At 40.1% G+C, this 14,259-nt stretch overlaps 1 protein-coding gene across 1 annotated transcript in view; it reads left to right on the forward strand.

The window, feature by feature from the left end:
* The window catches only part of SPEF2 (sperm flagellar 2), a 185,664-nt gene that overhangs the window by 30,931 nt on the left and 140,474 nt on the right, over positions 1–14,259 (forward strand). The window contains exons 7-8 of the mRNA XM_058717266.1: positions 1,163–1,349; positions 9,096–9,284. Coding sequence (XP_058573249.1) covers positions 1,163–1,349; positions 9,096–9,284 — 376 coding nt within the window. The remainder of the gene's footprint in view (positions 1–1,162; positions 1,350–9,095; positions 9,285–14,259) is intronic.

Below are 14,259 nucleotides of genomic sequence, written 5' to 3' on the forward strand. Positions count from 1 at the left end.
TAAAGAGACATGCAGATGAGAATTGATTATTTGATTCTTACATACGTAAAAATGTGTCTTTTACTTTTTTTAAAACAGACTTTTATTTATTTAATGTTTATTTTTGAGAGAGAGAGAGGGAGGGAGGGAGGGAGGCAGAGAGAGAGAGAGAGAGAGAGAGAATGTGAGCGGGGGAGGGCCAGAGACAGAGGGAGACAGAATCCGAAGCAGTAAGCAGTCTTTAGGCTCTGAGCCTGATGCGAGCACAGGGCCTGATGCAAGCCTCAAACTCATGAGCTGGGAGATCATGACCTGAGCCAAAGTCAGATGCTTAACTGACTGAGTCACCCAGGCAACCCTGTATCTTTTACTTTTAAAGATAACTTTTGAATGAATCTATAAATTCTGTACTAAGCCACCATTGTCCCGCTAAATCAAGTGTGTTTGCTTTCTGTTAGTAAGACCACTAGGCTCTTCCTGATCCTTTAGGTTTGGACATTATGTGGGACAAGAAGCGAAGTAGGTCTTCTTACTTGGGTCTCCAGAACTTGGGCAAGAGGCTAGGTCAGTCTTGTGGGTGCAAGTGTGGCATGATGAGCAAGTCAATTTTCAGCTGCTAAGCTTCCAGTTAGAGCAGGGCCACTGCTGTAAGCATTCAGAAAGTTATTGAGAGTTCACAGAGCAACTTGCGTTTGCATAGGGGAGTAGTGGATCGAGCTATCCATGGAAGGACTCTCAGTGTCCTGACATTGGAAGATCTGGCTGACGTTTGAGGAGGTATGCCTTCCCTGACACTTTGGCTATCAATATGGTGCTTACTCTTAAAACAGGGGAGGCAAGAGGCCTAGAGCCAGCAGGCAGAAGAGGGAAAGAAAATCCAATCTCTGGGCTCAGTGAAGATCATGATAAGTGAAAGAACAAATAGGCGATAGGCCTAGAAAGAAGGCTATGCTAAGGCTATGCTGAGGATCTCCCAACCTAGAGTCCAGAAATACAGCGAATGGAATCTAACGATAAGCCATAGGTGTCACAATGAAGTTCTAAGATTTGCTTTAATGCTTGTATCAATAAGTTAACCAAGCACTGAAGGGAGCCTTTTCCCCGAGGTCTTCCTCCATAGTCTCAAGTAGCAGCATGTGGTTACACTGTTTTTCTAAATCCCAATAAAAACTGTTGTCCTTAGTGCCTCCAAGCCTTCTTCAGATACAGCAGGCCAGACAACTACGGATTTATTAAACACGTATTCGGATGATGACTACATTAAAAAAATCCAAAAGCGCCTTGAGGAGGATGCTTTTGCACGAGAGCAAAGGGAGAAAAGACGGCGGAGGCTGTTAATGGACCAGTTAATAGCCCACGAAGCACAAGAGGTAAGATATTTCGATATTCCTTGAATAATAGTGATGGAAACTTTGCAAAAATGTAGTCTTTTATGCATACATTTGTGTATCTTATTTATTTAGTATCTGTTACTCTGAATCAAATGTCAACAGAAAAACTTCACATCATCACAGCAAATACACTCAGGAAAAAAAAATCTGTGCAAAACAATCACTGAAGAATCTAAAATCTGGTGATGGTTACACAATATCATGAATGTGCTTTTTACCACTGAATTGTACCCTTAAAAATATTTGAGATGGTAATTTTTATGTATATTTTCCCACATTTAAAAAATACTGACAAAAAAGAAATCTAAAATCTACGTCAACGACGTGTATCTATTGCTACTTTTGGAGGTAAGAGGGAGCTTTTTCCCAGTTCTTTTGAGGTATAATTGACAAATAAATATTGTATATACTTAATGTGTACAATGTGATGATTTGATATATGTATACCTTGTGAAATTATTGCCATAATGAAACTAATTGGCATATCCATCACCTCACATAATTTTTTGTGTGTTTGGTGAGAACACTTAAGATCTACATTTATAAATTCAACTTTTTTAGATTGACATATAAGTGGGATTTTGCAGTATTTATCTTTCTATGCTTGACTTATTTCACTTAGCATAATGCCTTCCAGGTTCATCCATGTTGTCACAAATGGCAGAGTTTCCTTCTTTTTTAAGGCTTAATAATGTGCCCATTGTGTATATATACTAATTTTTCTTTATCCATCAGTGGAATCTTAGGTTTTTCCATATCTTGGCTATTGGGAATAGTGCTACAATGAACACGGGGATGCAGACATCTCTTTGAGACAGTGATTTAATTTCCTTTGCATATATGCCCAGAAGTGGGATTGCTGGGTCGAATGGTAGTTCTATTCATAATTTTTTGAGGAACAAACCATATTATATTCCATAAAGGCTACACCAATTTACATTCTCAGCATCAGTTTCCAAGGGTTCCCTTTTCTCCACAGACTTGCCAGCACTTGTTATCTCTTGTGTGTGTGTGTGTTTATTTTTTAATGTAATAGCCACTCCAACAGATGTAAAGTGATATCTCATTATAGTTTTAATTTGCATTTCCCTGGTAATTAGTGACGTTGAGCACCTTCTCGTATACCTATTGGCCATTTGTTTGTCTTCTTTTGAGAAATGTCTGTTTGGGTCCTTTGCCCATTTTTAAATTGGTTTATTTGGGGTTTTGCTATTAAGTTGTTTGAGTTCCTTATATATTTTGGATATTAACTAAAGGTACATTTGCAAATACTTTTTCCCATTCTGTAGGTTACATCTTCACTCTGCTGATGGTCTCCTTTACTATGTAGAAACTTTTCATGAAATTAGATGTATTTCCACTTATATATGTTTGCTTTTGTTGCCTGTGTTTTTGGGGTCATATTAAAAAAAAAACAAAAATCAAACAAATAAACAAAAAATATTGTCTAGACCAATGTCAAGATTTTTCCTCTATAGTTTCTTCTAGTAGTTTTACAATTTCAGGTCTTATGTGTACGTCTTTAATCCATTTTGAGTTGAATCTTGTATACAGTGTGAGATAAGGGTACATTTTCATTCTTCTGCATGTGGACATCCAGTTTTTCCAGCACCATTTGTTGAAGACGCTGTCTTTACCCATTAGGTAGCCTTGGCACTTTTGTTGAAGATCAGCTGACTATAGAAGTATGGAGTTATTTCTGGACTCAATTCTATTCCATTGGTCTATATGTCTGCTTTTATGACAGTACCATACTGTTTTGAATACTATAACTTTGTAATATATTTTGAAATCAGGCAGTGTGATGCCTACAGTTCTGTTCTTCTTGCTCAAGAATGTTTTGCCTATTCAATGTTTTCTGTGGTTCCATATGAATTTTAGTAGTGCTTTTTTTTTAATTTCTGTGAAAAATGCTATTGGAAATTTGATAGGGATTTTATTGAATCTGTAGATGACTTTAAATATTATGGACATGTTAGCATTACTGATTCTTCCAATCTCATGAACATGAGATATCTTTCCATCTATTTTTGTATTCTTCAATTCCACCAATGTGTATTTCACCAGTTGTGTATTTCACCAATGTTTTGTAGTTTTTAGTGCACAGACCTTTTACTTCCTTGGTTGAATTTATTCATAAATAATTATTTTTGATGCTATTATGAATGGGATTATTTTCCTCATCTCTTTTTCAGATTATCCATTGTGTATAGGAACACAACAGATTTTCATATGTTGATTTTGTATCCTGCAACTTTAGTGAATATGTTTTTTAGTTCTGACAGATATTTTTTGTTGCTGTTGTTGGAGTCTTTAGAGTTTTCTTTTTTTTTTTAAATATACTTGAGAGAGAGGTGGGGGAGAGAGAGGCAGAGGGAGAGAGACAGAGAGAGAGAATGAGAGAGAGAGAATCCCAAGCAAACTTGACACTAAGCCCGGAGTGTGATGCAAGGCTTGATCCCACAACCATGAGATCATGAACTGAGCTGAAATGAGGAGTCAGAGGCTCTACTGACTGAGCCACTCAGGTGCCCCTAGAGTTTTCTGTATATAAGATCATATCATATGCAAACAGACAGAGATTTGTTCAGGGATCCAGCCACCTAAAAGACATTAAAGGAAGTTAGTGCTCTGGATATTTCCATCAAGGGAACTGTTTCTTCTCAGTGTTGGGGAAAGATACTATTCCTACAGCCAGGCTGGGGTATGCAGCAAGGAGCCTCCATTCCTACCACCTCCTTTAGTGAAGTGTCATGTCCCAACCTCCCTGCACAGTGGACACTAGGGTCACTGTTTCACAGTGGTGGAATGTGAAATTCCCATGGCAACGTGGCATGTTTTTTTATCCATCCTTCTGTCTTCCAAAGAGAAAATGGCATTTGTCAGGGCTAGAATTTCCTCTGCTTCCCTCCAGTACCTACTGCTTTTGGGGAGCATGTCATGAATCTGATGTCAGCCCTGGATGCTTTTATTCTGGCTCCATTTGTACTTCATCTACCAGAAATGCCTCTGAATATCTTCTCTAGCTTCCAAGTTGTGGCAGTGTCCCCCTGGGGTTTGTATACTCTGTTTTAGTTGGGCTTGTGAAGGGAGAGCCAGAGATCTGTGCTCAAGTTGTTATCTTGCCTAGTGATTTATAAACAAATGTGATTATATGAATGAGAAATGATGAGATTTAGGGTTAGAAATATCACTTTGAGTTTTTTGGAGGATGAGTTTTGGAGAAGGATTGGGGGGGAAGGCATGGCAAAGGAAGGGCTGACATTGTTTAAGGTAGGGGCAGAACAATAGGTATAGAATGGAGTAGGGCTGATTTAAAAACATACATAGGAGTTAAAATAGACCACTTCATTGAAAATTGGAGATTAGGAATTATAAGAGCAGATTGAATTTAGGATGGTCCTAGCATTTTAGGTCACAGAGTCATAGCTTTATTCGGTTATCAACAGAGATGGGGAAATACTGGGGGAGCACCAGGACTGAAGGAAAGGTGATGAGTTTAGTATAGGCATTTAAGTGGAGACTATGAACCCAGTTTGTCTCCCAACTGGTTCTGTGGTCTTCTGGCTAGCATCTTGATTGGTTCTTGGGATTCACTCCAACTCAACTGTGTCTACCTTCCCCAAACCTTTTCTGTATTGTTTACTTGAAACTGGCATTTGAACATCAGACTCTTCCCCCACTTCTTAACCCAAATACGCTTGAATATTTAGCTTCAAGGTCTTTCTGACAATATCCCATTCCTCCACAAGAGCTGCTTGGGCACCTTTGGATAACTGAACCATGGCATGGACCAGGGTAAGCTTGTAGCTCCAGCTCCTGGGGGAGGCAGAGGGCCTGGTAATTAAATTGAGGGTATTTTGGATTGTAATTCTGTCTAAATCTTCCACAAGTATAATTAAAAGAGAAAGGTGGGGCTGCCTGAGTGGCTCATTCAGTTAAGTATCGGACTTTGGCTTAGGTCATGATCTCATGGTTCATGAGTTCGAGCCCTGCTTTGGGCTCTGTGCTGACAGCTCAGAGCCTGGAGCCTACAGCCTGCTTTGGAGTCTGTACTTTCTCTCTTTCCACCCCTTCCCAGCTCACACTCTGTATCCCTCTCTCTCTCAAAAATAAGTAAACATTAAGAAATATTTAAAAAAGAGAGAAATGTGACTTCTATTATTTTTTATTTTATCCATTGCAGATATAAGATATTTCATCTGTGTTACAGGATAAATGGACATCTGTAGGCTGCACTGAGCACCTAATGTGTTCCACATTCCAGTGAAATTCTTGGAAAAGTCTATTTCTAAAATATGAACTACTTGTACAATGGAACAAAAAATAAATCTTTTCCATTCAACTTTTGAGTGCAGGTCTTAATACGCTTGATGATTCTTCATACTAAAGCTTCATATCCATAATAGTGACTCAGAATTCAACAATAATTTCCTTTTCTTTTTCCCTTTCTAACCATAATGTGTTATCACCCAAGCAGTAATCAAAACAGTTCTGACCAATCCAGTTTCTTCTTTACAAGTGTCAGAATGACCAGATCTCATTTATACAACTAAATTGCCTTGCCATATAAACAACTAAATATAGAATATACTCTATATTAATTATAGAACTTACTTGGAATAATAAATCAAGGTCATATTTTTTAAAAATACAGCTGTGATTATGCCTTATGTATCCCAAACCACCCCAAAATGTAGTAGGCTGTTTGGGCTGGGCTCAGCTATGCTGTCCTTTTGCTGGTCTCAGCTGGCATCTCCTACCTGTCTTTCATCAGCTGGTGGGTTGGCTGGAGCTTCATCAGGTCCAGCAGGGAAGACTGGTGCCTCTCTCTATATGGTCTCTCATTTTCTAACAGACCAGAAAATGTGATGACAGTTGTGGGGTCACAAGACAATTAAGAAAATCAGACCCCAAGTTTTTGTTTGTTTTGTTTTGCTAATGTCCCATTGGTCGATTCAAGTTCAATGGGTACCCCATACCTCATATTTAAGGAGTGGAGAAATAGATTCTTCTTTTTGATAAGAATATCTGCAGGATACCATTGCAAGGATGTGGAGGAAGAAAACTGAAGAATTTGGGGCCATTTTTACATGCCGCCTCAGCTCCACTACTGGATCTCAAAAGGAAACAAATGATTAACATTAAAGTTTCTAGAATTTTATAATTAGATTAGATATGTTTCAAAGTTGTTCACAATTTAATTTTTTTTATCTTCTATGTGGCACTAACAAAAAATTTCATACTTATTTTCGGTTGAAATTTTATTTCATCTACATTTTTATATAATTCCCAGGTTCAGGCTGGAATTTTGGAATTTACCACAGAACATTATTGTTATTTGCATCTAGATTCTGAAAACATATACAGTATTTCTCCCATTTCATAGTGGCAGAGATCATTTGAAACAATGTCATTAATGATGCCAGATTTTCTTCCTAAATAATTGGATTGTTCAGTGTTAAATGGAGAGTGTTATGCAAAGTGAAATAAGTCATACAGAGAAATACAGATACCATATATTTTCACTCTTATGTGGATCTTGAGAAACTTAACAGAAGACCATGGGGGAGGGGAAGGAAAAAAAAAGAGAGAAAGAGAGAGAGCCAAACCATTAGAGACTCTTAAAAACTGAGAATAAACTGAGGGTTGATGGGGAGTGGGAGGGAGGGGAGGGTGGGTGATGGGCATTAAGGAGGGCAGCTGTTGGGAGGAGCACTGGGTGTTGTATGGAAACCAATTTGACAATAAATTTCATATTTAAGAAAAGTGGGAAACTCCAATATTTAGGTATTCTTTTACATCTTCCCCCTTGGGAACTCCTCCTTCCACATGATGTCTCTATTTAGGCAGAATGAGAGCATGAAGGGGTGTTGTAGACTCTGGGTCTAAAGTTCTCTCTTGTCTAGCAAAAGAGCAGGATGCAGGATTGAAAGCGAGAGATGGCTAACGTCCAGGAAAAGACAAGAGCCCAGAATAAGGGTCCTTGCCCCATATTTATTCAGATCAGAAGGCTTACAAGCATGATGGGTGTGTACAAAGAGACAAAGAAATTGTGAACATTAACTTGGGGACATTAGGGAAAAGGGGGGTTTTGAAGATATACAGTGTTTGGAGTTTGGGTCAATATAAAACAAAATCTGGGTACCAGGCAGTGGGAGGAAGGTTGTTTACAGTAGACATGAGACAGCACCTCTGTTCATCTTTGCCAGCCTGGGGATGAGGCAGGTAGGGGGAATAACCTCAGGGTTGACAAGGCGCCTTTTCTTTTGTTAACCGTCTCTGCTCTGGGCTGCTTTGCCTGCAGCGCAGCTGTCTATAGTCCATCAATTTACCTAACCTGGCTTATCCTCCTATGAAAGCAGCTTTTCCGCTATAGTACTAAACTGGGGGTGCTTCCATCCTGAACATCTAATACTGTTTATTTCGTATACCTATGTATTGGGCATGTTTGTGCCATTCCAATTTTAGACCTTTGCCTCTCCCTCTCTATTCTAAGGGCCCTGCACCCCCTCTCTATTTAGGGGTGCCTTTGCACCTCCCTATTCCTGGCACCTTTGCAACTCCCTCTTCTTGAGGTGCCTTTGCATCCCCCTATTCTTGGGGTGCCAATCTGGTTTACCCAAACTCGGGTGTGAACATTTTATGACTTTGTATTTCTTTCTTTTTTTTTTTAATTTATTTATTTTTGGGACAGAGAGAGACAGAGCATGAACGGGGGAGGGGCAGAGAGAGAGAGGGAGACACAGAATCGGAAACAGGCCCCAGGCTCCGAGCCATCAGCCCAGAGCCCGACGCGGGGCTTGAACCCATGGACCGCGAGATCGTGACCTGGCCGAAGTCGGACGCTCAACCGACTGCGCCACCCAGGCGCCCTGACTTTGTATTTCTTTATGCCTTGTTAACTCATTGGTGTAAGCCTGGGGGTTTCCTAAGCTTATACCCCACAAAGGGGCTTTGGAGATCATCTTCCACCAAAATCCCGCATTTCACCTGTCAAAAATAGGCCCTGAAAATCCAAGTTACTTGTCCAAGACCACACCACCAGTTAATAGCACAACTGCGGTGGCAACGGCTTCTGATTCCCGGTTTAATGTTTTTTTTTACCACTGTTCACTTACTGACTCCCCTTCTGTTCTCTTGAAATAGACAAGAGAGCCAAGAGAATACATCTAGCTTCTCTTTCAGATTACAACCAGTGAGATTTTATAAGATAAGCAAGTCATTTTCCCTTAGATTGTCCTCCAGCCTTCCCATTCCATCAGATTGTGGCTTTTCCTCACTCATGCACTGAGATGTCCACACTGGCAACTAACCAGATCTGCCATCTTCAGCCAAAGCCTGTATTTGTTTTTACAACTAATATTTCACATCTGAAAACTTGCTTATAAATTATGAATCCTATCCCTTGTTTATAAAATCTTGAAAACAGTTACTAAATTTATTTTTCATTGGATTTTAAACAAAGTAAGAATTCATTTAAAGTAATTATGACTTGCAAGATCATGATGCTTCCAGATACCAAAATTGTACATACGATATTTGATGGAAATTTTCATTTTTATAACTTGATTTTTGCCATGTTCAAATTTAAATCAAATGGCAGAAATTGGTGCTGATGAATACTATGCCTTTTAGATATTATTTATGCATAGGCTTCTTAGCCCAATGGTAAATTTGGACATGGCCTTGGCAAATAATTGGCTCCTCCAATGGTGTTTTCAGGAGGCGTTTCGGGAAGAGCAGCTGATTAACCGGCTGATGCGGCAGTCCCAGCAGGAACGCAGGATCGCTGTGCAGCTCATGCATGTTCGGCATGAAAAGGAAGTTTTATGGCAAAACAGAATTTTCAGAGAAAAACAGTATGAGGAGAGACGACTTAAAGATTTCCAGGATGCTCTTGATCGAGAAGCGGTAAACAATAGCTCCCTTAAAAATATTTCTCAAGTTACTTTTGATTTTTTCCACCAAGTCAAGGTAAACAAAGCTGTATTTAGAGTCAATTTTTTATACAATCTCTCTCTTATTTCCCCATTTTTATTTTTTTGTAACTACATTGACAGCACATAGAGCTTCTACATATTACACTCTCCCTTTAGTCTTGATTTCACAAATATTTGATGTTCACCACCCATCTTTATGTTCACATCTCTCTGGTTGTTTTGCTTGCCTGAAACTCATTCTCTAGTACATTTCTCAAGAAGGGGTCAGGGAACAATATTCCCTATATATTGTATTGGGTATTATGTATGGTATACTGATAACAGTAGATGTCTTTTATCCTGATTGTCAGTTTTGCTGTATATAAAATCCTTAGTTCACATTTTCTTTCCTTGAATTTATTAAATACATTATTCCATTTTCTTTTGGTAAAAGTGTTACCATCAAAAAGATTAATGATAATCTAATTTTCAATTGTGTCATTACTCCCTTTTTCTGGATGCATACAGAATTCATTTTTCTTTACAGTCTGCTAAGTTTACTAGAATGGTATTGGTGTTTCTTATTCTAGGTGAATATTCTCAGTCAGTGAGAGCACTTTTAAGCTGCCTCCTTTTAATAAGACACCGTAAGTCTTTAATAAATGATTCCTTTCTTTCTGAAAAAACAAGATTATATCAAGTCCATATTGTATTATTCCTTCCTCCAAAACGAACCATTTGTCCAGGGTACTCTGGTTGATTGTATTTGAGAATAGTACACAGATACCAAGATCCAGATGATAGGTGTGCTCTTGGTTACTATGGCATTGTGTCTAGGTCCTTTTATAGCTCCGGAAATCAAAATATCTAATCTTTCAATTATTTAATATGTTAATATTTTCCCTTATCTTTATGTATATATAATGGCTCTAATAATCAAAATCGATCTGTTCTATCAATGGATTGTATAGATTAATTCTTGCCTATTTTCTATTGGAGATATTCCAAATTTATTCAATCTGTTGGTCTAGATTTGACTGGAGAAATTCAAAATTCATGTCAGTGGCATTTTCGATAGCCTGTCTTTACTTCCATAAAATATTCACAAAACTAGGCTGAACAGAAGAGAAAACCTTACAAAAAATAGGAAGGGAATGCTTTATTTATCAGCTTCATGGTTTCCATGATGATATTCCACAAAAATGAAATACAGCTTTTGCCAAAATTATGCGATTTTTAGAAATATTGTTTGGAGAGTCAGGGAAATGGCACTTTTGCCTTTGTAGAACAGACATAGCTGAAATGTTAGGGGTAGGGGTGAAGAACCGTATACCTCCATGAATTTGAGCCACAGGGACACTGATCTCGAGTGTCCTCTTAAAGAGCTGAATTATCTGGATAACGGTTTCATCCCTCTTTTTTTTTTTTTTTATAAGAGTAAACTTGAATGGATTGAATGGCATTTGCTTGCATTAGAAATAGTGTTTCACTAATCTTCCTAAGTGCCTGTTGAAAAATATGTTTGCTTCAAGCCCAGATAATTAAGTGCAGAATAGTAAAGCCTTTATAGTAGGACTGATCCCACTGTGATGAGAAGGATTCCCTCCTTGTTTCTTTAACTGGCCTTGAATTAACTTCAGAGGATTGGAATGCTCAGGCCTGGTAGAGCCTCAGAGACCAGAACTGTGAGGTTCTGAGGCATCTGAAAAAAATTATATCCCTTCCTCTCACAATGATTACCTTTCCCTAAAGCTGAGGGTCTGCTTCTCTGGCACTCCTGTCTGTGAGACGGCTTGACTTCACAGGTTACCTCCACAAACATTGAATCTATCACCTCCTACATCAACAGTGGCTGGTGTATAAGTAGGAGCCAAAGAAATAAATGTTGAATTGAGTTTGCCAAAGGAACAGACCTTTTCTTTCCAGCATCATGCACTAAATAAACAAAATCCATTTTGTTACCCACAGCAAATCATTCAACTTTTGTGAAGAAGAGAGTTTTTAAAATCGTTTTTATAACTTGTTTCTGTTTTTGTAGTTTTTGATATTGTTTGTGGTGGAAGAAGGGGGAAAATTCTCCAAGTACTTTTAAATGTATTAAAGATTTTAGGGGCACCTGGGTGGCGCAGTCGGTTAAGCGTCCGACTTCAGCCAGGTCACGATCTCGCGGTCCGTGAGTTCGAGCCCTGCGTCAGGCTCTGGGCTGATGGCTCGGAGCCTGGAGCCTGTTTCCGATTCTGTGTCTCCCTCTCTCTCTGCCCCTCCCCCGTTCATGCTCTGTCTCTCTCTGTCCCAAAAATAAATAAAAAATGTTGAAAAAAAAAATTTTAAAGATTTTAAGTGTGCTAATGATACGGACTGTTAATGATATAATGTTAATTATTGTTTTGCTCTCACGTGGTCTCTTTCTGCTGAGGTCCGTTGTAGAAATGCTCTCCTGCTTTTCTTCCTACTTCATTGGCTTCCCCTTCTTTGCCAGCTCATTCTCCTCAAATACCAAAATATTAACGTCGGGATTCCTTAAAGCTTAGTCCCAGGCCTCTTGTTTTTCTCCTCTATGTTATTTCCTCAGAGGACCTCCTAATCCACAACCATGGGGGTGTAATCACTGCAGTAGACAGATGACTCCTGCATTTATATCTCTGCCTTCTGCGGTAAAGACCCATGTGTTCAACTGCTTTCCTTACATCTCTACTCAGATGTCTCAGAGACACCTCAAATTCAACATGTTAAAGCCAAATTTATGACCCTTGTTACTAAACTGGCCTTTTTCAAGTTTCTATATCCCAATAAATGCCGACACCCTTTATTCAGTTACACAAGTGTAAAATCTCAGAGTCCACTTGAACCCTGCTTCACCCTCTCTTCCATATCCAGAACATCACTAAGTCCTGTCGATTTCATGTACTGTCTCTTTAATTTGCCCATTTTTCTCCATGTCTACACCATACCCCAGTCTCTACTACTACCACTGCAATGGCCTCCTTCATCCATTTTGAGAGGCTAAGAATTAGCAACTACAATTGGGGTGTGCGAGAACCTACCACTTTTTATATTCTTTAAATCAACCTGAGCTCAAACTCCAGCAGCCCATCTCTGCCCACAGAGACGAACGGTGCCCCAGGTCACAGGCCACGTCATCAGGGAAGCTCTGCCGTCATCAGGCCCAGGTCCAGCTTGTTGCATCTGAGGCCTCAGCTACCAGCCCACACATGAGGCACATGTCTTCACGGAGGCGAGTCCAGTCTCTGTTGGTCCCTCATGTGTTCCCCCTGAGGCTCTGCTGCTCCCCAGGAAGTGCCAGGGAGCACTTTCTCTTCCTCTTTCTCTCTGCTCTCAAAAGCTTCCCTTCTCTGCTCTCTCTTTGAGTGACCTAGATTAATTCACCTTTAAAGATGGCCTTTTAAAGTGAAGAGGAGTTGCCTGCAGCTTCTGCTTTTTTGTCTTGCAGAAATTCCCTAAAGCAGGAGTTAAAAAGACATCTGCCTGCCTGTTAAAAATGAAGGGGAAGCTAGAGATAACTTCTACAAATGACCTGCCCTACTTCCATCTCCTCCAGATCATTCTCCATTCTGCTGCCAGAGGAATCTTCTTGCCTCTCAGATTTGACCACTGCCCTCACACTCAAAAACCCACCCACGGCTTCCCTTTGACCAGATCCCTGCTCATACCTTGTTCCCCTCTGTCTCCCAGGCTCTGGCCACACTGGTCTGTTCTCAGATCCTGAACAAGTCATTTCTTCTGCCTTTCTCCTTCTTCCCAAATGCCTTTCCCCAGCAAATCCTCACCTTTCAGAGCTCTGTGCACCTGCCACTTCTTGTCTAGTTCAGGCCCCCTGTTAGGCACCGTACCCCATAGTCCTTCCCTGGTGACACTTATACTGTGCAAGAATACAGTCATTGTGTGGCTTTTTCACTGTCCCCCCAGCCCCCACTGGATGTAAGCTCCTGAGGAAGGGAGCATGTTTGCTTCTGCTCACTACTGTTTCCCCAGGGCTTAGGCCAATGTCCAGTACATTTAAAGAAAGCATAGAGGGTGCTGGTGCAGAAAGGGAGAGAGAGAGCACGAGCGAGGGAGAGATAGAGAGAGAGAGAGAGAGAGAGAGAGAGAGAGAGAGGACTTCATGTTTTCCATCATCAGTTTTTGTCTGGTTTGGTTTCGATTTTAGATTAAATCTGTTTGTCTCTTCTTTAAGGTAACTGGGCATCTATTCTATATTAAGAATTTTTGATTTCAGATTTCTGCCCCACCTGCTATTACTAGCAGTACTTAATTATAATAATATTTACCTTTTTATGAGTATTTACCGTGAGTCAAGCATTGAACTATGTTCATTACATGCACATAGAATTCTCACAACAGCCTTTGAAGTGGACGCTCTCCTTATCTACGTTTTACGCAGAAGGAAAATGAGACTTAGAAACCTCACGGTCGCACAGCCTGTCAGTGGTGTAGACAGGAGCACAGCTGGCTCTGTCAGACTCGAGAGTCTGGGTTCGTAACCGCTGAGATTTACTACCTCCCACAGACTTCCTTTTTCCTTTCCCTTCTTTCTTTTTTTTTTTTAGGGCTTCAACCCACTTTGCTGTAATGGGACAGGAAATTGTGGTGGGTTTAGCACAGGGAGGCGAGGTGGGGTAAAGGTAGAAGACTGATAGCTAAAAAGAAGGAAAGGGTTGGAAGGAGGGAGGGAGACAGCTCGGAGGTGAAGGCTGCTGTCTTCCTGCTGGGGACATTCTACCCTTCTCTTCAAGGCTCGGGTCCTGTCACTCCGTAAACATTTTCACAGGCCTTATGGGCACTCTGCAGTAAAGCGGCCTCCCAAGCTCATTTTACTGTCACTATCTCTGTAAATTCTCTCTAGTTACGGCTTTTCTTTTGGATTCCTCTTTCCTCTGACCTTTTTGCAGGTCATGAAGCCTGCCCTAAAGCTTTGTACTTGCATTATATGCTTGCCCCAGAGAAAC

The sequence above is a fragment of the Neofelis nebulosa genome, chromosome 1, assembly GCF_028018385.1.
Source record: "Neofelis nebulosa isolate mNeoNeb1 chromosome 1, mNeoNeb1.pri, whole genome shotgun sequence".
NCBI lineage: Eukaryota > Metazoa > Chordata > Mammalia > Carnivora > Felidae > Neofelis > Neofelis nebulosa.